The sequence below is a fragment of the Salvelinus sp. IW2-2015 genome, linkage group LG11 (genome assembly GCF_002910315.2).
Source record: "Salvelinus sp. IW2-2015 linkage group LG11, ASM291031v2, whole genome shotgun sequence".
NCBI classification, from domain to species: domain Eukaryota; kingdom Metazoa; phylum Chordata; class Actinopteri; order Salmoniformes; family Salmonidae; genus Salvelinus; species Salvelinus sp. IW2-2015.
The window spans coordinates 2,298,194-2,318,958 of record NC_036851.1 but is presented as its reverse complement, the minus strand read 5'-3'; the positions used below and the strand labels follow the sequence as shown (position 1 = coordinate 2,318,958).

At 42.1% G+C, this 20,765-nt stretch overlaps 1 protein-coding gene across 4 annotated transcripts; it reads right to left on the bottom strand.

Annotated features, from left to right (window-relative positions):
* Positions 1 to 173: 173 nt before the first annotated feature.
* LOC111969659 (poly(rC)-binding protein 2) lies at positions 174 to 15,099 on the bottom strand. Of its 4 annotated transcripts, none has more exons than XM_023995818.3 (12): positions 14,921 to 15,099; positions 13,037 to 13,175; positions 12,822 to 12,878; positions 12,599 to 12,715; positions 12,137 to 12,268; positions 8,795 to 8,929; positions 8,485 to 8,559; positions 6,339 to 6,380; positions 5,261 to 5,354; positions 4,853 to 4,908; positions 4,515 to 4,684; positions 174 to 1,296 (listed from the first exon to the last, which is right to left on the bottom strand). In XM_023995818.3, exons 2-12 carry the CDS (start codon positions 13,103 to 13,105, stop codon positions 1,260 to 1,262), a joined length of 984 nt encoding a protein of 327 aa, XP_023851586.1. In that variant the 5' UTR covers positions 13,106 to 13,175; positions 14,921 to 15,099; the 3' UTR covers positions 174 to 1,259. The 4 variants fall into 4 exon arrangements, with proteins under 4 accessions (XP_023851586.1, XP_023851588.1, XP_023851587.1 ...); XM_023995820.3 differs by having other exon boundaries at positions 5,261 to 5,333; XM_023995819.3 differs by having other exon boundaries at positions 8,801 to 8,929.
* Between the last annotated feature and the right edge of the window lie 5,666 nt (positions 15,100 to 20,765).

Below are 20,765 nucleotides of genomic sequence, written 5' to 3'. Positions count from 1 at the left end.
AAATGTGGGTGTCAGACTTTAATGCTGGGTAAGTGTTAAAGTGTTCATAAAATCATAGCAGTGACCATTCCTATGAACTTCAGTGCCCAGTAGAATAACTTATTGCCCATTATGAAAAGGAATAGATTTTATGGATGTTACACACACACGTGCGCCAGGCAGCAACACAGAACGAGCATTTCACATCTTTATTCCTGTAGTTTTTTTTAACAATGTCGTGGCACCCAATGTCTACATCTCTTTCCAAAACGTGCACAAAAGTTACTTTATCTCCTGCAAATAATAAAAAAATTAAATATGACTTGAGCAAAGAAAGCAAAGAGCAGGAAATTCATTTATTTTTTTTAAATCGCCCCGCCTTAGTTTCAGCGATTCATAATATCGTAGTTTCTCTCATCACGCTCACAAACAGACACGCCAGTCATAGTTCAGGAGTTTCTCTCCTTTGGTAGTTAAAACAAATATTTCCTCCATTGAAGAAACATGATCACGGGGGGGGGGGGGTCAAAAGTGAAGGTGGAAAAATAGGAATGACACAGAAACAAAAAAGTTAAGGTGACATGAATACATACAGTTTGAAATTGTTTTCAACAAATGCAATATCCATGTATTCCAGTAGTGTTAGAGCTGTTTGTCATACCCAAAATACCAGCAGTGACTGATTCCCCCTTTGATGACAAACACGTATTCCCCCTTTTATTTTGCGAGCATAGTGACATCACAGGAAGTTACATAACAAGAAGTGACATCACCAAATCAAGGTGAGTTTGAATTTCTGCAATGGATAAAATTACTAGGGGATGCAGGATGGTGGTGGGTTGGAGGGGGGGGCTAAAAATGCAGAAGAGAAAAAAAGTATATTTTGTTTGGACATTTATTTGTTCTTTGTATAAAACAAAAACTTTTAGAGAACTAAACCTATTCAGATTTTTCTACCTATACTCTTGTGATGGTGTCAAGAAAGACAGAAAACGTTCTCCCTTCAACAAAAAAGAACCTTAGAACAAATCATTAAAAACATCCAACTGGGACACAAAGGGCCTTAACAAAAACAATTATGTAAAAACAGAAAAATGAACGCAGATCAAAATAAAATCAGGTGGGTGGCGTGATTTTCAAAAAAGAATAMAAAATAAACCGAGTTGGATAGTTGCATTGACCACTTTAAAGGAGAGAGCTGACTGATGGATCGATTGGTGGTAGAAGGTAAAATGTGGGGGGGGGRGTTAGTGCAGATCACGTCTATGCAGTCTGTTCTATCAGTTGGCCGCCAGTCCTGTCGCTTCAGAGGAGAGCCTGGAGAGAGACACATTGAGAGATCGAAGGGGGAGAGAATAAGCCATGCGTTTCAAATTAGAACGATAAAAACAGGACAAACTCACCTTTTCACAATTTAACCTACAAACCTCCACAACACTTTTTTCAGCTCATAAAATGTCTACCCAATAGATACGCCTCTAGAGGTGTATTAACTACCAATGGATAAGAGAATGTGGTTTCCTTGACATCAACCTCTTCAAAGAGTGTATTCCATGGCCTTCCATTTCACCTTACGGTCACTGACCTCTGATCAGTGCTAATACATTGTAGTGCATCAGTGATTGCCAGCGAAAGGATAAAGGAAGCAGTTATGGCTCGAATCAAGAGTCCTAATCTAGGCATTACGAGGACATCAATTTCCTGAAATTGTAAAGGTCCAACAATCCATGATTAGCAGGGCTATATGATACCTGAGGGCAAATTATTATAGTGATTAAGCCCAACTTTACCCCATGTGGCAGATAGATGCATAAAACAAAACAAGATTTTAACACTATAATGAACACTTTACAAATATAACTAGCTACCCCACATACAGTTGAAGTCGGAAGTTTACATACACTTCGGTAGGAGTCATTAAAACTTGTTTTTCAACCACTCCACAAATTTCTTGTTAACAAACTATAGCTTTGTCGTAATGTTTGGAGGAAAAAGGAGAATTGCAAGCCGAAGAACACCATCCCAACCGTGAAGCATGGAGGACGCAGCATCATGTTGTGGGGGTGCTATGCTGCAGGAGGGACTGGTGCACTTCACAAAATAGATGGCATCAAGATGAAGGAAAATTATATAATACATATTGAAGCAACATCAAGAAATCAGTCGGGAAGTTAAAGCTTGGTCGCAAATAAATGGGTCTTCCAAATGGACAATGACCCCAAGCATACTTCCAAAATTGTGGCAAAATGGYTTAAGGACAACAAATTCAAGGTATTAGAGTGGCCATCACAAAGCCCTGACCTCAAACCGGAGGAAGGAATGGGCCAAAATTCACCCAATTTATTGTGGGAAGCTTGTGGAAGGCTACCTGAAACATTTGACCCAAGTTAAACAATTTAAAGGCAATGCAACCAAATACTAATTGAGTGTATGTAAACTTCTGACCCACTGGGAATGTGATGAAAGAAATAAAAGCTGTAATAAATCATTCTCTCTGCTATTATTCTGACATTTCACATTCTTAAAATAAAGTGGTGATGTTAACTGCCCTAAAACAGGACATTTTTACTCAGATTAAATGTCAGGGATTGTGAAGAACTGCGTTTAAATGTATTTGGCTAAGGTGTTTGTCAACTTCCGACTTCAACTGTATTATCCAGGACAAAGTTAATATTCAAATAAATGAAACACGGCATGAGACCTTAACATAAAGATGGCATGAGAGGTGCTACCTGAGCTTACAGCAAGAGAGAAAATCCAACCAAAAGCTTTTAAATTAGTAACGTTGAAGTCAGTCTGAGACAAGCGTGCCCATGCTGATGCAGTCTTTAGATAAAACGATCAGGGACCCTCAAGAGGGTGAGCGAGACATACACCGAGCAGTGGACCAAAGGACATGGACGAGAGAAGCCATATCTGAGAGTATAACTTTTTGGGGATTAATTGTATAGTTAAGAAGCATGTGGCATAGGGCACAGCCAGGTTTAAAGCAGTGAGGACCAAGTACAGACAGCGCTAAGCTTGGCAACATCCCAAATGGCACCTTATTCCCTATAAAGTGCACCACTTTTGACCAGAGCCCACTTTTGACGAGGGCCCCGGTGAAAAGTAGTGCACTGTAGAAGGAAGTGCCATTTGGGACACACTTCACGTCTGTACTTGTAGTTTCTATTATGGCCGTGGCTTTAGTACGGAGAAAGCCTTCGCCTCTTCGACTTGGAGCCCAGCTCGGAGGAAAGCTTTGGCTCGGGATTGGCTGAGTGGGCAGGGTCACTGGAGGAGGTGGGGCCAGTGGAAACGACATGGAGGGCCAGGAGGGGGAGGGGCTTAAGACTGAGCAGACTGGAGACACAGGGGACAGCAGGGGAGTTGGGTGGGAGTGGTGAGTCAGAGGAAGAAGGTCCTTGAGGAGCCAACGAGGACAGAGAGATGGAGGCGGAGGGGGGCGCCAAACAGGAGGAGGAAGAGAAGGAGGAAGCAGTAGAGGAGGTAGCGGCAGGAGAGGTGGTAGTAGTGGAGAGAGGAGGGCAGAGGAGGCTGGTGCTGTGAGTCTGTTCAGGGTTCGAGGAGGAGAATTTAGAGGACTCTACGCTGTAGAAACGAGAGAGACAAGAAGGAAAAAGAGGGACACACAGTCGGGATGGGTTCCAGGATAGGCTGGTGGGTATGGAAGGAGTGAGGGGTAGACTTCAGGGTTGGGAGGGTGCATGAGGGGGAATCATAAGCACAGACTGACAGTCAGGGAGGGGTGTGAGAGTGACAGGCATAAAAAAACTGACAATAGTGGTCGTCAATGAGTAAACATCATTAGAAGACCGACTCATGTTTCAATAGACAATGTGCGTGTTTGAGATCGACTACGTTCCAGCCGGACTGCACAGGATCACTGATCTACAAATCACCTTCCAACCCCGAATAACTACTCATTATGTGATAAAGACCGGCGATTCTGTGCCTCGTCTTGTTCAAACTGATCCCCTCAAACATGCCATGGATAGAGGTGGGGGTTAAGCAGTCATCTAACACAAACACATTGTACTGTAATCAGACTAACTGGGAGGCACCCAAATATCAAAAGGAAGTGCCATGGTGTGGGGTAGATGAGATTGGGTGGATTCTCAGTTCTACTTAAAAAATAAAAATCATTTTTTTTTTTTTAAAGGGGGCTTGGTTGAATATTTGGCTACCTTAGTTCTGGAGAGCCACAGGCATTTGTGCCAACCCATCTCTGTTTTAGTTTGCGTTGGGCTGGATCCAAAAGCCTACTRCACCAAGCAACTGTGGTGCTCCAGGACCAACAGCAAAATTCCAGAAAGTTCCCGGAACCCTAAGTTCTCAGGTTTTTCAGAAAACATGGTTGGAGGATTTCCAGAATCAGGAGGGAACAYGCAGGGAGGTAATCTTCCAACTGAGAATCTATCCCAGGAATTTAGGGGAAGTTTCTTGAATTTTGCAACCCAAAGTGAAATGATCCCTGACTCTAAAAGGACAAAAGATTGTAGTTGGTTAAAAAGCTTGTAACTAATGTGTCTGACCTGGCGTTGATGAGGTACTCTGCCAGGCTGATGGAGGCGGAGGAACCAGTGATGGTGACCTGTCTGTCTGCGGAGCCCTCCACAGAGTTAGCTATCTTTATCTGGGCACCCGACATCTGGCGAATCTCATTGATCTTAGCACCCTGGCGACCAATGATGCAGCCAATCAACTAGGAGGAAGAAAAACAGGAAGTCAGTTTAGCCAATCAACAAGAGGGGAGACAGAACCAGGAATTCAGTTACGCCAATCAATTAGAGTCGATTGATAGTGTGAAATGTCTAATCACTGGAGGGAAATGGAAGGGGAGGGTCAGAGTCATCCCTGTGGAAATACTTACATCATTTGGAATGGTCATCTCATGGGAACTAGTCTGCGCAGAAGCATCCATCCCTCCTAAATCAACAAGCCAAAAATACATAAACAAAACAAGGACCAAGAGGAACTTGGCACTCTTCGTGATATGTAAATGCCATTGTGGTGGCAGGTTCAACGTAACAAACTCTTAACTGGCATTTCAGCAGGTAAAGACTTCGTYGAGGAGTTATTTTTTCTATCCGTGTGACACACCAACGATGGCCTGACAGCCAGAACATTTGCAGTTTGCCATTTGCCTCAACGAATAAAACTTTAAAAAGCATGATGGTTTCATTCGGTCAACACACCAGTTCTGAGCGCAGTAGTTTCAAGAACCGTATATTTTGATTTTTTTTTAATACAAACTATTGTATTGTGAAGTCCTTAGTACCTTGGAATCCTTGGTTGCTTGGGGCCATTGGGAAGGGGCTCTGCTGCATGGCCAGCTGGTGTAACTTGGTGAGCTGTGGAGAGATAGAGGAAGACTGTGAGGGCAAGAGATGGGGGCAGGGAGGGAGGGAGAGAAATGGAAAGGAAAGAGACGGGACAAGAAGCACGGTCAGTAAAGCACCGAAACCATTTCAATCACCACAACATTCATTCATAATAGTAGTTGGAGTTGTGTTCATTACATACCAAACTGACTGGAACAGTTAAGGGACTACCTGGACCTTTTCCTGTTAAACTCTGTTGCGTGCACTAATGAACACATAACCCGGCCATCTCATTTTCTTTCTCTAAAATGGACAAGTGTTGGGTGGGTTGTGGAATCATTCTTCATACATTTGTACCCCGTGGTCTTTCCACTGTAGCTCTGGAGAACTCGGACTCCGTTTGGAACGTTTGCCTATAGTCTTCTGGCAGATGGATATGACACTACATGTTCTCAGTACGTAGGAATAGATATTTCCTGGCCCGTACCAAACAAAACCAACCAGTCCCACACAACTACAGGCCACGGTATAATCAACACAGTAATAGTTAAGACAATAACATAAGATCAATAGTGAACATAAACATCATTTCTTAAACCATAACCCAGTGCTATGTTAAATAAAAATGTTGAGAATGACGTTATTGGTTAATACACTACCTCCTCTAAATGATTTGTCTATTAAATGTCATCTCTTCTCCATAAGGCTCGTTTCTGACCAAACCCTTCCTCTTAAGGCATTACAACCAGTCTGGGTTTGGAGCCTCGGCCCTACAGTCTACCAAACACCTTTTCCTAGTGCACTGGTTGGAGGGAGGGTCGGTTAGGAATGGTAGATAAAAGAAATTGGAGGGCAGGGAGGTACAGAGGATAGGGAACTGGGGGTATACATTGAGAGGTGAAGGGTAGGGATGATAGCATAAGGTAGGGAAGGTACGGAAAGGTAGGCCAGGGACAGGTAAGGATTTTGGGGGAAGGACAGAGGGTAGAGAGGATACGGACACCAGGAGGGAGAAATTGTGACAACAGCACTTACATCTGGCTGGGGAATCGCATGTTGCCCTTGAACGGCGTAGGCCTGAAAAGAGAACAACATGTTCATAGGCATCCTGTCAACATATCACGATTCGCAGCCACAAGAGTACACAGGACAAACGTATGTTAGAATGTTAAAAGTATAAAATGTTATGCCTAAAAACACAAGTTGATCATGTTGCTGCTTCCTGTTGTTATGGATTTATAGTCCAGTGTCAAAACAATGAATATACTGAAATAGGTTGTGTATTTAAGACCAATGTCTTCTACACGTCACACTTGCGTTCAGATTACTTTCATTTTGCTAAATTAGTACATTAAAGTGCACACGCGTAAACATTCGCCAAGCATCCACTCTAAACTGGAATTAATTAGCTTGTTCTACTGTAATAGCACGTGCAAATTAATCACWCTACTCGATATTGCAATCGATGAAACTGGGACAATAACCGCAGCAACATGTACCATTTGCGCTCTTCTTACAGACAAACCACAACGAACCTGGGTATACAACATATAACTGTCGATAGATAAGAACCTGTAGTAGCCATTTATCAACCCATCTCCTTGTGCCAAAGTTTACGGTAGATGGCGAATACAAAATAAATACWAAAAATTGGACTGGATAATTTCAATAAATCACCACCTCACGGGTAGTTCTACAGAGTGACAGGGGCTGGCTTTCATTTGAGTGATAGCTTAACTGTCAAATCCGTGTATTTGTTTATACAGAAAGCGACCCTGAATTATCTGTGCCATTTGATTTTTGAAAAAGAGTCAAATCCTCTAACGTCAAATCAAGAGAATCACCTCTTTCGCAAACAGATGGACCCCATCCAAGAAATTGTTATGAAAACTTGCTCCTGAACGTATTTAGATGTGCCACAGAAAGGGGTGTGAAGACCTTTGCAATCAAGACGTCTGTTTTAAAAAAATTAATTTCCCGAACATTTCTATAACATCTCTTTCACTTTGAAAATGTGGAGTATATTGTGTAGATCAGTGGGGGGAAATCTCAATTTTATCTTTTTTTTTTTTATATAGAAATTTAAGGCAACAAAATGTAAAAACGTAGACATTCACTAGGCATTGTACATCCATCTCAAACAACAATTTAGAGTTTAAAAATGGTTTGAAACAATTTCACTCGGTGCTCAGGACTAGAGCTTCCAGTGCCTGAACGTTTCATGTCCCCAAACAAGAGTATCTTTCTCTTCAACACACACAGATCCTATAGGTGTATGTCTCTAAATGCTCTCAATACATTTTAAAGTAGCCAAATATTGAACAAAGTATCCATATTATCGAGAAAGATAACATTTCTAAAAGGATGTTAAAACGATTGAAAACACAGAAAAAACTAAGCACGTTTCCATTCTGCCTAGCGGAGCATGAACTGGGCTTGGGTTTGGATTTTATTAATTCATTCTCCCAGTAACAGTATCAATGGTGGGTGGAGGGAGGTCTACTTCAGTTTAGGGATGGGGCTTTTGAAATAAGTTCACTATTCGAATAATAGCATGCGTGTGGGATTTCTGGATATTTTTTTTACTTAAGTTTTTAACAGCACTGCGACGCAAGGGAGAGAGGCTGGCGCGATATTGCTGAAGCTGCAGAGGGGCCAGTGCTGAAGCAGAGGGGCCAGTGAAATGGGAGCAAGAAGACTCTGCTATGACGTATGGGAGTGCGTCATAGCTACACTGAAAAGGTTTTTATTAAATTAATAATTTGAAATATCATGGTATATCCTTGTATGTAACATGGATATTTTAACTTGAGAAAAAGCCGTTTTCTCTGTTAAAATAGGCCCCTACACTCTTGCCCACAAAAATGAATACTTCCACAAGTATTTGAATACTAACGTCCGTTCAGATATTCAAATAAACGTGCACATCCCTATTTCTGTTAGTAACCACCAGAGATGTCATAACAGTAACATAAAACCAAAGGCTGGGCAAAAGTATCATACAGAGTTTATTATTATTATTGGTAAATTCCCTATAAAAATACAGCAGGACAGATAACAGATCAACTACAGGTTAGTTCTCAGAGGAACCCCCCCATTCCCCTTCCCAGCCAGCAGTAAGTTGATTAAGTTGATCTAAATAAAAACATGTATATAAATTTAAAAAATATATCAAACATACCTGTCCTCCAGCAAAGATGACAGGGGAWCCTGAAGGTTTTGGTCGGTATGGGATGGTGACCCCCTTAGGGGGAGACTGGAGGAAAGAGGGAAGGGAAAGAGAAAAGGAGAGACAGGAGAGGAGGGATGGGAGAGAAGGAGGGACAGGAAAATGGGTTTAATTCAGACGTGTTTTCAAAACACTTTTGTATAAGCAAACAAGAGATGCCAAAATGGCTACCAAAGAGGTTGCAAGGGTAATTTGACAAATGAAGAAAATTATTAACATTTAAGCTGAATAAAAATAGATCAACAATGAGGATATTACTTACACCTACCTCGAGCATAACCACGCAGATTTGCTTGACACACTCAATTATGGACTGGGGGGTCCCTGCGATGGTGATGGCCCGTTCTGTAGAGTTAGGAAGCATGTCCCCTGCCACCTGTACCTGAGCACCTGTCGACTAGAGAGAGAGGAGAGATTGACTGGTCTGGAATTACATATTACACAAAAAAAATTGTAATTTAGCAGACGCTCATATCCAGAGAAAACTTACAATCAGTGCTCTGAACTAAGGTAGGTAAAACGACCACCGATCACAGTCACTGCAAGTAAAACCTTTCAAAATAGCCACTTTCTGCTAAATCGGTGCAAGTCGGGGATGCAAACTGGTGCGGGCCCAAGAAGGTGACACTTTTTTTTGCAGCGAAACATCCCAAAAATCCCTGCTAGGGGGAAATGTAAGTTAACTAATTAAACAAAGAATCTACACGATCAGTCTCTGTGTGTGAGATAAAGTGGTTAACGTGAACCTCTCTCACAGCTAAAAAAAATTAAGAAAGCAATCCAATGTTATTTGTTGCCTACTGCAAACGACACTCAAGTCTTGAGAAAAAAACAATTTATTAGCCATGACAGCCTTTATAATAGAAAGCTTGAGACCACACAATATAAATATTGCACTTCGGGAAAAAACATTTAAAAGTAGAAATAGAATGAAACAGGGATTCTATTTTTATTTTATTTATTATAGTGGCCACTATAGTAGACATCAATCAAGTGTACAAGGCTACATGTGTGCAAAAATAACGTTCAGAGTAAAAAAAATGTAATAATCCCCCTTCACTCACACAAGTGTTATAGGAAAGTTCAACAAAACGAATATCTTTGGGCTACACTGCACATTATTACATTGTAGAACAGATGTCCACAGGCAGAAAGTGTACAATGTGCCAGCTGAGCATGATACCCTTTGTTGGCATAATTGAAAAAGTATATTGAAAAAGTGAGAAGGGGGAAGTGTGTGGTGTTCCTTTCACCTCTATAGTAGCATCCAGCTTAAGCCAGGCCCAGCTCCAACTACACTTGATCCCTGAATCCACTTGTTTAACAAGCAACGCCTGATTTTCACCTAATTCTCTCATTCTGAAAATTTACCACATACTGTAGAGGGAAAACATTAGCTCACAGATAGCAGTTAGTTCGTTAGCTAGTTAACATTTCACACAGATTGCCAGGGTCCAGTAAGCAAGTAACACATTATAACTTGAGGAACGACAAGGAGTCGCATACCAGTTAATACTATAGGTTAGGCGTTGGTTAGGTTACTAAAGTTAGCTCATCTGATGTTGTAATGTTAACTAGCTAGCTGTCTGACTTTATTAATCAGCTCATTTTCACACCATAAACTCTCTTTGATCAGTTAAGTTGGCTAATGTTGCCCAACATTTCTCTGGCTAGCTAACAGAGAATTCGATCCAGCTAGCAAGATACTTAACATTGGTAACAATACTTGTTCAACCACACTTTCTTCCTCACATAAGGGCTGGGTGATATGGCCAAAATATCATATGGTATTTTTCACATTTGGCGGTATTTTATGTTTTTGATTAATAAAAGTTTTACATTTGCTTTATGAGTAGTGCGTGACCCTAGGGTGGCTACGTATATTCTAAATTATTTCAATGGGTCTTTCTCCATTCAGATTGTTTTATGCTGTTCAATTTAACCTAAAATAATTTTCTGCATTTCCATCAATTTCCACGGTATTGGCAAAAATACAAAATGTATTTATAACCAAATGTTGCAATTGCGATTTAGATCAAAACACTTGGGTAAACTTTTGGAATCACAGAAATAGAATGTTTATTATAATTMTATAGTTGGAATATAACTAATAGTGGGCACTTTGAATAGTGTTGTTTGACATGACAACGAATGAAATTGCCATGGACGAGTTATTGTGACAGGGTAGAAACCAAAGTGGTTCAGTGTTTCCTAAATCAAATCAAGTTTATTTTATATAGCCCTTCATACATCAGCTAATATCTCGAAGTGCTGTACAGAAACCCAGCCTAAAACCCCAAACAGCAAGCAATGCAGGTGTAGAAGCACGGTGGCTAGGAAAAACTCCCTAGAAAGGCCAAAACCTAGGAAGAAACCTAGAGAGGAACCAGGCTATGAGGAGTGGCCAGTCCTCTTCTGGCTGTGCCGGTTGGAGATTATAACAGAACTATGCCAAGATGTTCAAAAGGTCCTAAGGGACCTTAAAGTCTTTGGCTACATTAAAACTTTATTTATGTAGCCAACATTCATGCTTCGCCTATTCCTCTTTGATTTAGAAGATACTGTTGCACAAACATGCCGATTTAGGCCTCCACCAGCACGGGTATCAGGCTGTATTAGCTAGTTACGTTTGCTCTGACTCAGTACTTTTATTAGCTTGCCAGCTAACTAGCGATTAGCATTAGTGGCTAACACAATTTAGCTTAACTTACTAAGAAAATACAAACTWGCTGTTTGCAGATGTAAGAAACACAAACTAATATTATAATTATAGAACGCTTGTGGATTTATATTAAGATCAAAGTGGAAACATCGTTGTCATCAACATTGTTGCATGTGCTGCATTGACCATGCAGACTTAACGAAAGTGTCTCATGGTCAAGCAACAACAAATGCGCTCCTTGAGTGACTGGGGTGGGACTAGGTCTGTGTGGAAAGCGGCAGAGTAAACTATAAAAACAGACGTTACACACTGCGCATCACATTTAACAAACCAAATATTAAAATACCATTATAGAATGTAAAGTAAAAACCCAAACAGGTCCGTGCATCAATACCGGTATATAGTAAAATACGGCATACCGCCCAGCCCTACCTCACCTCAAACTTTCCAAATGCCAGTTGTTTTTCCAGTTACAGCTCATGAAATACGCGTCATCACCTTCTCACCCCCATCTCTGTGGTCAGGTTTCTCACCTATCTCTTTGTTATCGTTCAGGGGACGCGCTGCTGTAACTGGCAAACTGCCTTTCCATTCCCCACTGTCTTTCCAGAGCGCGCGCTGATGCTGTAACAAGCAAATTGGTTGTCTCTTCTAACTTCAGTCGCGTGTTGCATTCTGTTAATGTGAACGATTGGCTGAGCCTTGGATACAGCCAGTATTGCTCCAAACGCGCATCACTTGTTCGCTTACAGCCAGTAGTGATCCAAAGCCAACTCCCACTTCCTCCCCCGCCCAAAMTTTTCTCACCGGATCTACACGAATCACGTAGGCCACCTATTTTGGATTCAAAAATTGTAATTTAGCCRAAAGGTGACTAGTTTGCATTGCTGGCTAGTAAGAAAAAACAAGTGCAAGTGTGAGTACATATGTTCTCCCACCCACCTCTCTGATTTCTTTGATCTTGCAGCCTCCCTTGCCAATGAGGGACCCACACTGGCTGGCTGGCACCACGATGCGGAGGGTGACAGGGGGCTTGCTGGTGGCCGTACTGTTCGTCATGGAGCTGCTGATGTCCTGGGAGAGAAGATTGATTGATCAATTAACTTACTCCAGAACGTCTACTTGACAACATCCTTGATGGATATGTGAAAGGTGCTCAGACACTCTTGGAGGACAACTGTAAACAGATGTATTGTTAATAAAGAACCTTTTTTCAAATCAACTTCTAATAGTCCTCTTGGATTAGTTGAACACCTCACACATCCAGTCAGTTCCTCTATTCATGCACCTGAACTGAGAGGTAGTGTTAATCGGTTCCGTAAAAATAGCCTCATCACATTCCCTATAGATGCCAAAGTGACAAATAAACAGTTGGGCCTGGACGAGACAGAGTAATTAAGTTACCTCTTCCAGCTTTTCGATGATCATGGAGAATCCTTTGAAGATGGCGGTGGTGGGGCCTGCCAAAGTGATGATCCTCTCAGGACAGTTGCCCTCTGAGATGTTGATGCGAGCTCCGCTCTGGACGCAAGGAAATTCACCAATAGTTATGAGTTAAATAAAAAAGGTGCGACTGACAGAACACAAACAGCTTTAGTGTCATTTAGAAACAGAAGGCATCTGTCACCTCTTCTCTCATCTTCTTCACAGATTCACCTTTCTTGCCAATGATGCTTCCAACCTCCTAAAAGAAAAACAAATGCAGTTAGAACTGTAATTCCTAAACTTTAGTCACCTGCTGTGGGAGGTCACTCCTTGCAMCAGCAATCTAATGGTCAGCATGGCATTACCTAGCCTTTAGCACCGTGGGCTAACAGTCATTTGCTGTGGGATCTTGCTCACCTTGCCGTGCATGAGCAATCTAATGGTCAGGGTGACATTGAGTCCTCCTTCAATCACGCCGGAGTCCATAACTACCACTGGATGGGAGAGTAGCTGCTGCAGATGGGTCAAAACTGGGGTATGGTCACAAAGATTGGATCTGGAGGAGGTCAGACAAGAAAACAGTGAGAAAAGTAGGAAAAGTTAGAATAGTGCATAGGAAGAAGTATTATGAGGCGGAGGGAAGAGGAGGAGAACAATTGAATATAGAATGTGAGATCAGTGTACAGGCCACAACCAGTGGTTTTGGTTATTAATTCAGCCTATGACTTTGTACAAGCATACTAAATAGCTAGCGAACTATTGAACTCGTAAAACTTAATAGGAAGGTATCAAGTAAACGATACAAGCTGCTGAAACCATCCAAATAATGATATGTTTCTTACAACAGTAGCTGCTTTTAGTTCAATGGATGAGATTATCTGTAGGCACTGATGTTCTTACAAACTAATCAAATATATGCATAACACCTGATCTAAACTGATTGCCATTATTATAAGAGTGAAACATCATTTTGCAGCTCGTCACCTTGCTGCATAAACTCAACTCTGTACCCCTACAGAGTAGAGTTGCGATAAGTGTTGGCTGAGAGTACCACCAACTACATCGAGTCGCTACCAGGGATGTAAAAATGTACATTATTTTATTTCACCTTGTACCCATGTTTGTCCCGTGTAACTGTGGGCTTTTCTTTGGGTGCTGAATTCCGTAGTTTTTGATTAAGTCATTTTGAGTGAGGTCTGTCATGTTGCACCCTTTATTCCACAGCTTTTCAATGGAGTGCGAAGTTACGACTTCAAACGTGCTCTACTACTCGATACTTTAATAGATATAAATGTTTTAACGCTTACTGTGTAACCGTGCTTGTCCCGATTGTCAGTTGGAATCCATAGTTTGACAAATCTATAACGCATTCTGTGTCCCTTGCCAAAACGACTGTAAAAATCTGCCGTGAAATGACGGTCTGCTCCTTCCAACAACGGCTAACGTTACCTATGCAGAGGACCCGTAAAATGCTACTTTTATTTATTTTTATAACTACGGATTTCAGCACCCAAAGAAAATCTAGTACAAGGAAAGCATTGAACAATATATATTTTTTACGAGTATGGATTGAGAGTTGTACACTCAACGCCGTAGAGATGTAGTTAACGTTATGAACAGAGTTGAGTTCTCAACTAACTTCTGACCCCCAAAAAGAATGGGGCCTTCTAGTATGAGGTTGCGTGCATGATTTTCATTAGAACTGTATCATAATTCATGCAAAGTAACCTGCCATTAGACTAAAAGGAACACATTTAGTTGGCGTGGTCATCATAGCAATGGTTCACGTGTGCATATTTTAGCTTGCTAGTAGCACACTGCTGGCATGTTAGACTAACAAACAGGTTAATGGTCCCAAGACTGAATCGCGAACGAAAATAAATTACGGCTCAGTTCGTAAATGAATGGACAATGTGTCCGATTACTTGGCTGCAATGAATTTAACTTCACTCATAGCTAAAGCATGCAGTTTAGCCTCACCGGCCGGCTCTAATTTAGCATTTAGCTAGATTTACGACCTAGCATAGCGCGCTAACTAGCAAGTTAACTGAGTGGCTAGCATCCATTTGTGGAGCATGTGTACATTGTATGAATGGCTGTGCAGTTGTCATTCACGCTAGTACTGTTTCAAGAATATATCGGCTACAAACACCCCAACACTGGTCATTTACAAATGGACAAGCGTAAATAGCAGCCATTTGGCTGGCTTTGTGAGCTGCGTGCAAGTCGTGCGGCCTGGCAAATTCACGCGGTGTGGATTTATTTGTGATTGTATTGCACACACATAGAAAATGTTCTTACCTGATCCGTGTTTTGGGATGCGTTGTCGGGGAGGGGGTGGGGTTGTGAGGGTAGAAAGGGAGAGGTTTGGGAGGGTAGAAACCTGGGGGAGAGTTTTAAAAGGATTCGGGGAAGAGGGAAGTGTGAGATGATGATCGGGCTCCAGTCGCTGAGCTGCTTCTTCTTCCATGATATAATGGCGGTCCGCAAACAAACGTTAATGGTGCGTGCCGCCACCTACTGTTTAGGAGTGTGGTCAATCACGGTGTACAACATTAGCTCCACATTTCTAAATCCTCCTACCTAATTCAGTACTTCTGAGAAAATAAAAAAAATAACCCTTAAAAAAGAGCCCATCTGACTTATAATAGACCCTCCCGCATGCCCCAAATCCCTTCCAACCCACGACTTCAATCTTTCGGTCTCTTCAACATGCATACTACCGTTTCACAGACCATACACTCCAGACACACACCATTCACATGCTTGCCAACCAGATGTAATGACGAGTTCACTGTACAATGTCCTAGGCGTAATCGAGCAAACACCTCTTCCTTCCTAATCTGACCTTTGAATCTTGGTCCACCAACCTTTCTATGGAGGGCATATAAATGCTGACCCTTGGGCTCAGAGTCCCATCTCTTCTGCCACACATCTATCAAAATGACTCTCACCTAACATTTGGCCTCACCTCTACCCAGTGAAACATTAATATAAATGATATCTCATTTTAAAGCTATTTTGACTATCTGGTCTACAATTGTATTCCCTTCCACACCCGAATGGGCTGGGACCCAGCAGAATCTCACTACTACAATTCAATTGTCCATAATAACATTAATGCCTCCAATAGTAGGTCACTCGTACTAGATTTGCCAGATGATAAACTATTCGATACAGACAGGGAATCTGAGCATACTATAATTCTGACAAGTTGAACATCCTCCACCAACTGGAGGAGGATACTATCGCCAACAGTTCAATTGAGTATACTGACAGTTCATCTGTTAGTTTTCTACATATCAAATTTATAAATGCAAAAGCCTGCTCCTGTGTGCCCACTATCTTGGTCCTTGTATCATCTGTGAAAAGTGGTAAAAATGAAGAAAAAAAACTTATACTAATGTAATTGTCAACCAGTTTCCCAATATCACTGACATCTGGCCAATCTTTTCTTTTCTCTACCAAGGTTAAATCAACAACAGAATCTGGGAGTAACCAAGGAGAAACATTCCCTATCACCACAGAAGTGCCAACCTCCAACTAGGGCTGTTAAGGTGACCATATTACTGCCACATCGGCGGTCACGAGTCATAACGGCAGTCAAATTCCACGTGACAATTTAATCACGGAAATTGGGCTTCTCCAAACTCTGATGCTGCTGATGGTCATTAGTTGCCTACGAAACTTGCTAACTGCCTGATACTCAGCACTCTATTGTTCCTCTAATCATTCTGACATCAATCCAAATGTTTCAAAAATCGAATCAAACACTACACGAGTGCCCATGAGCTCACGTTGCTCATAGGCTATGCAAATGCATGAGAAAACAGAGTTTTGATGGCCTCTATTAAAAAGAGGAGGGTTCCATCAGCATTCTATAGGATAGGCTTACTATATTTATTTATCAACTTTCCTAATATTAAGCACATTGCTTTGCAACAGGAGTATAGCCTACCTGACTGGCATGAAAATGAACCATGGGACAAGCGTCCTCCATTCGTTATTTAAGTGCATAGATGATATGTCTTTTTTTCCAATGCCCCTGTTCTGAGACAGGTGCATGATAATGGTCAATTCTGAATCATAACTGATATCACACATAAAATTAAAAAAAGATAACTATTGTAAAATACATTGTGTCGGTAAAATGTATAGAGTATGTACACTGCATTCGGAAAGTATCGACCCCTTCCGTTTTTCCACATTTTGTTACGTTACAGCCTTATTCTAAAATGGATCACACAAAATAAGATCCTCATCAATCTACACACAATACCCCACAATGACAAAGCGAAAACAAGTTTTTAGAAATGTTTGCAAAGATAAAAACTGAAATACTTTATTTACATAAGTATTCAGACCATTTGCTATGAGACTCAAAATTGAGCTTAGGTGCATCCTGTTTCCATTGATCATCCTTGATGTTTCTACAACTTGATTGGAGTCCATCTGTGGTAAATTCAATCAAATAGACATGATTTGGAAAGGCACACACCTGTCTATATAAAGGTCCCACAGTTGACAGTGCATGTAAGAGCAAAAACCAAGCCATGAGACTGAAGGAATTGTCTGTAAAGCTCGGAGACAGGATTGTGTCGATGCACAGATCTGGGGAAGGGTACCAAAACATTTCTGCAGCAATGAAGGTCCCAAGAACACAGTGGCCATCATTCTTAAATGGAAGAAGTTTGGAACCACCAAGACTCGTCCTAGAACTGGCCGGCCAGCCAAACTGAGCAATCGGGGGAGAAGGGCCTTGGTCAGGGAGGTGACTAAGAATCCAATGGTCACTCTGACTGAGCTCCAGAGTTCCTCTGTGGAGATGGGAGAACCTTCCAGAAGGACCACCATCTGTGCAGCACTCCATCAATCAGGCCTTTTCAGTAAAAGGCACCTGACAGCCCACTTGGAGTTCCCCCAAAAGACACCTAAAGGACTCTCAGACCATGAGAAACAAGATTCTCTGGTCTGATGAAACCAAGATTGAACTCTTCGGCCTTAGTGCCAAGCATCACGTCTGGATGAAACCTGGAACTATCCCTACGGTGAAGCATGGTGGTGGCAGCATCATGCTGTGGGAATGTTTTCCAGCGGCAGGGTCTGGGAGACTAGTCAGGATCAAGCGAAAGATGAACGGAGCAAAGTACAGAGAGATCCTTGATTAAAACCTGTTCCAGAGCACTCAAGACCTCAGACTGGGACGAAGATTCACCTTTCAACAGGACAACGACCCTAAGCACACAACCAAGACAACGCAGGTGTCTCTTCGGGACTGAATGTCCTTGAGTGGCTCAGCCAGAGCCTGGACTTGAACCTGATCGAACATCTCTGGAGAGACCTGAAAATAGCTGTGCAGCGACGCTCCCCATCCAACCTGACAAAGCTTGAGAGGACTCGCAGAGAAAATGGGATAAACTCCCTAAATACAGGTGTGCCAAGCATGTAGCGTCATACCCAAGAAGACTCAAGGCTATAGTCGCTGCCAAAGTACTCAGTCTGAATTTCAGTTTTTTTTTTATTTTATAAATTTGCACACATTTCCAAAAACCTGTTTTTGATTTGTCATTATGGGGTATTGTGTGTAGATTGAAGGCAAAAACTATTTAAACCATTTCAGAATAAGGCTAATGTAATAAAATGTGGAAAAAGTCAAGGGGTCTGAATACTTTCTGAATGCACTGTGTATATACAGTGGGGAGAACAAGTATTTGATACACTGACAATTTTGCAGGTTTTCCTACTTACAAAGCATGTAGAGGTCTGTAATTTTTATCACAGGTACACTTCAACTGTGAGAGAAGGAATCTAAAACAAAAATCCAGAAAATCACATTGTATGATTTTTAATTAATTAATTTGCATTTTATTGCATGACATAAGTATTTGATACATCAGAAAAGCAGAACTGAATATTTGGTACAGAAACCTTAGTTTGCAATTACAGAGATCATACGTTTCCTGTAGTTCTTGACCAGGTTTGCACACACTGCAGCAGGGATTTTTGGCCCACTCCTCCATACAGACCTTCTCCAGATCCTTCAGGTTTCGGGGCTGTCGCTGGGCAATACGGACTTTCGGCTTCCTCCAAAGATTTTCTATTGGGTTCAGGTCTGGAGACTGGCTAGGCCACTCCAGGACCTTGAGTGCTTCTTAACGAGCCACTCCTTAGTTGCCCTGGCTGTGTGTTTCGGGTCGTTGTCATGCTGGAAGACCCAGCCACGACCCATCTTCAATGCTCTTACTGAGGGAAGGAGGTTGTTGGTCAATATCTCGCGATACATGGCCCCATCCATCCTCCCTTCAATACGGTGCAGTCGTCCTGTCCCCTTTGCGAAAAGCATCCCCAAAGAATGAGTGTTCCACCTCCATGCTTCACTGGTGGATGGTGTTCTTGGGGTTGTACTATCCTTCTATTCCTCCAAACACGGCGAGTGGAGTTTAGAGCAAAAAGCTCTATTTTTGTCTCATCAGACCACATGACCTTCTCCCATTCCTCCTCTGGATCATCCAGATGGTCATTGGCAAACTTCAGACGGGCCTGGACATGCGCTGGCTTGAGCAGGGGGACCTTGCGTGCGCTGCAGGATTTTAACCATGACGGCGTAGTGTGTTACTAATGGTTTTCTTTGAGACTGTGGTCCCAGCTCTCTTCAGGTCATTGACCAGGTTGCCGTGGTAGTTCTGGGCTGATCCCTCACATTCCTCATGATCATTGATGCCCCACGAGGTGAGATCTTGCATGGAGCCCCAGACCGAGGGTGATTGACCTCTCTTGAACTTCTTCCATTTTCTAATAATTTGCCAACAGTTGTTGCCTTCTCACCAAGCTGCTTGGCTATTGTCCTGTAGCCCATCCCAGCCTGTACAGGTCACAATTTATCCCTGATGTCCTTACACAGCTCTCTGGTCTTGGCCATTGTGGAGAGGTTGGAGTCTGTTTGATTGAGTGTGTGGACAGGTGCTTTTAACAGGTAACGAGTTCAAACAGGTGCAGTTAATACAGGTAATGAGTGGAGAACAGGAGGGCTTCTTAAAGAAAAACTAACAGGTCTGTGAGAACCGGAATTCTTACTGGTTGGTAGGTGATCAAATACTTATGTCATGCAATAAAATGCAAATGAATTACTTAAAATCATACAATGTGTTTCTGGATTTTTGTTTTAGATTCCGTCTCTCACAGTTGAAGTGTACCTATGATAAAAATGACAGACCTCTACATGCTTTGTAAGTAGGAAAACCTGCAAAATCGGCAGTGTATCAAATACTTGTTCTCCCCACTGTATATACAGTACCAGTCAAAAGTTTGGACACACTCATTCCAGAGTTTTTCTTTATTTGTACTATTTTCTACATTATAGAATTATAGTGAAGACATCAAAACTATGAAATAACACACATGGAATCATGTAGTAACCCCCAAAAAGTGTTAAACAAATCCAAATATATTTTAGATTTGAGATTCTTCAAAGTAGCCACCCTTTGCCTTGATGACATCATTGCACACTCTTGGCATTCTTCAAAGTACATACACTACCAGTCAAAAGTTTGGACACACCTTCCATGATTCCATATGTGTTATTTCATAGTTTGATGTCGTCACCATTATTCTACAATATAGAAAATAGTAAAAATAAAGAGAAACAATGGAATGTCAAGCCGCACTGCTTCTTGACACACTTCTCGCTTAACCCGGAAGCCAGCCGCACCAATGTGTGGAGGGAAACACCGTCCAACTGGCGACCGTGTCAGCGTGCATGCGCCCGTTCCGCCACAGGAGTCGCTAGATTGCGATGGGACAAGGACATGCCGGCCAAACCCACCCCTAACCCGGACGATGCTGGGCCAATTGTGTGCCGCTTCATGGTTCTCCCGGTCACGGTCGGCTGCAACACAGCCCGTTCTCGAACCCGGATCTGTAGTGACCCCACTAGCACTGCGATGCAGTGTGTTAGACCACTTTGACACTCGGGAGGCCCCATCATCTGCAAACTTGATGATTCATTCGAGGCGTGCATGGCCATGCAGTCATGGGTGAACAGGGAGGACAGGATGGGGCTGAGCACACACCCTTGTGGGGCCCTTGTGTTTAGGATCAGCATAGTGGAGGTGTTGTTTCCTACCTTCACTACCGGACCATCAGGAAG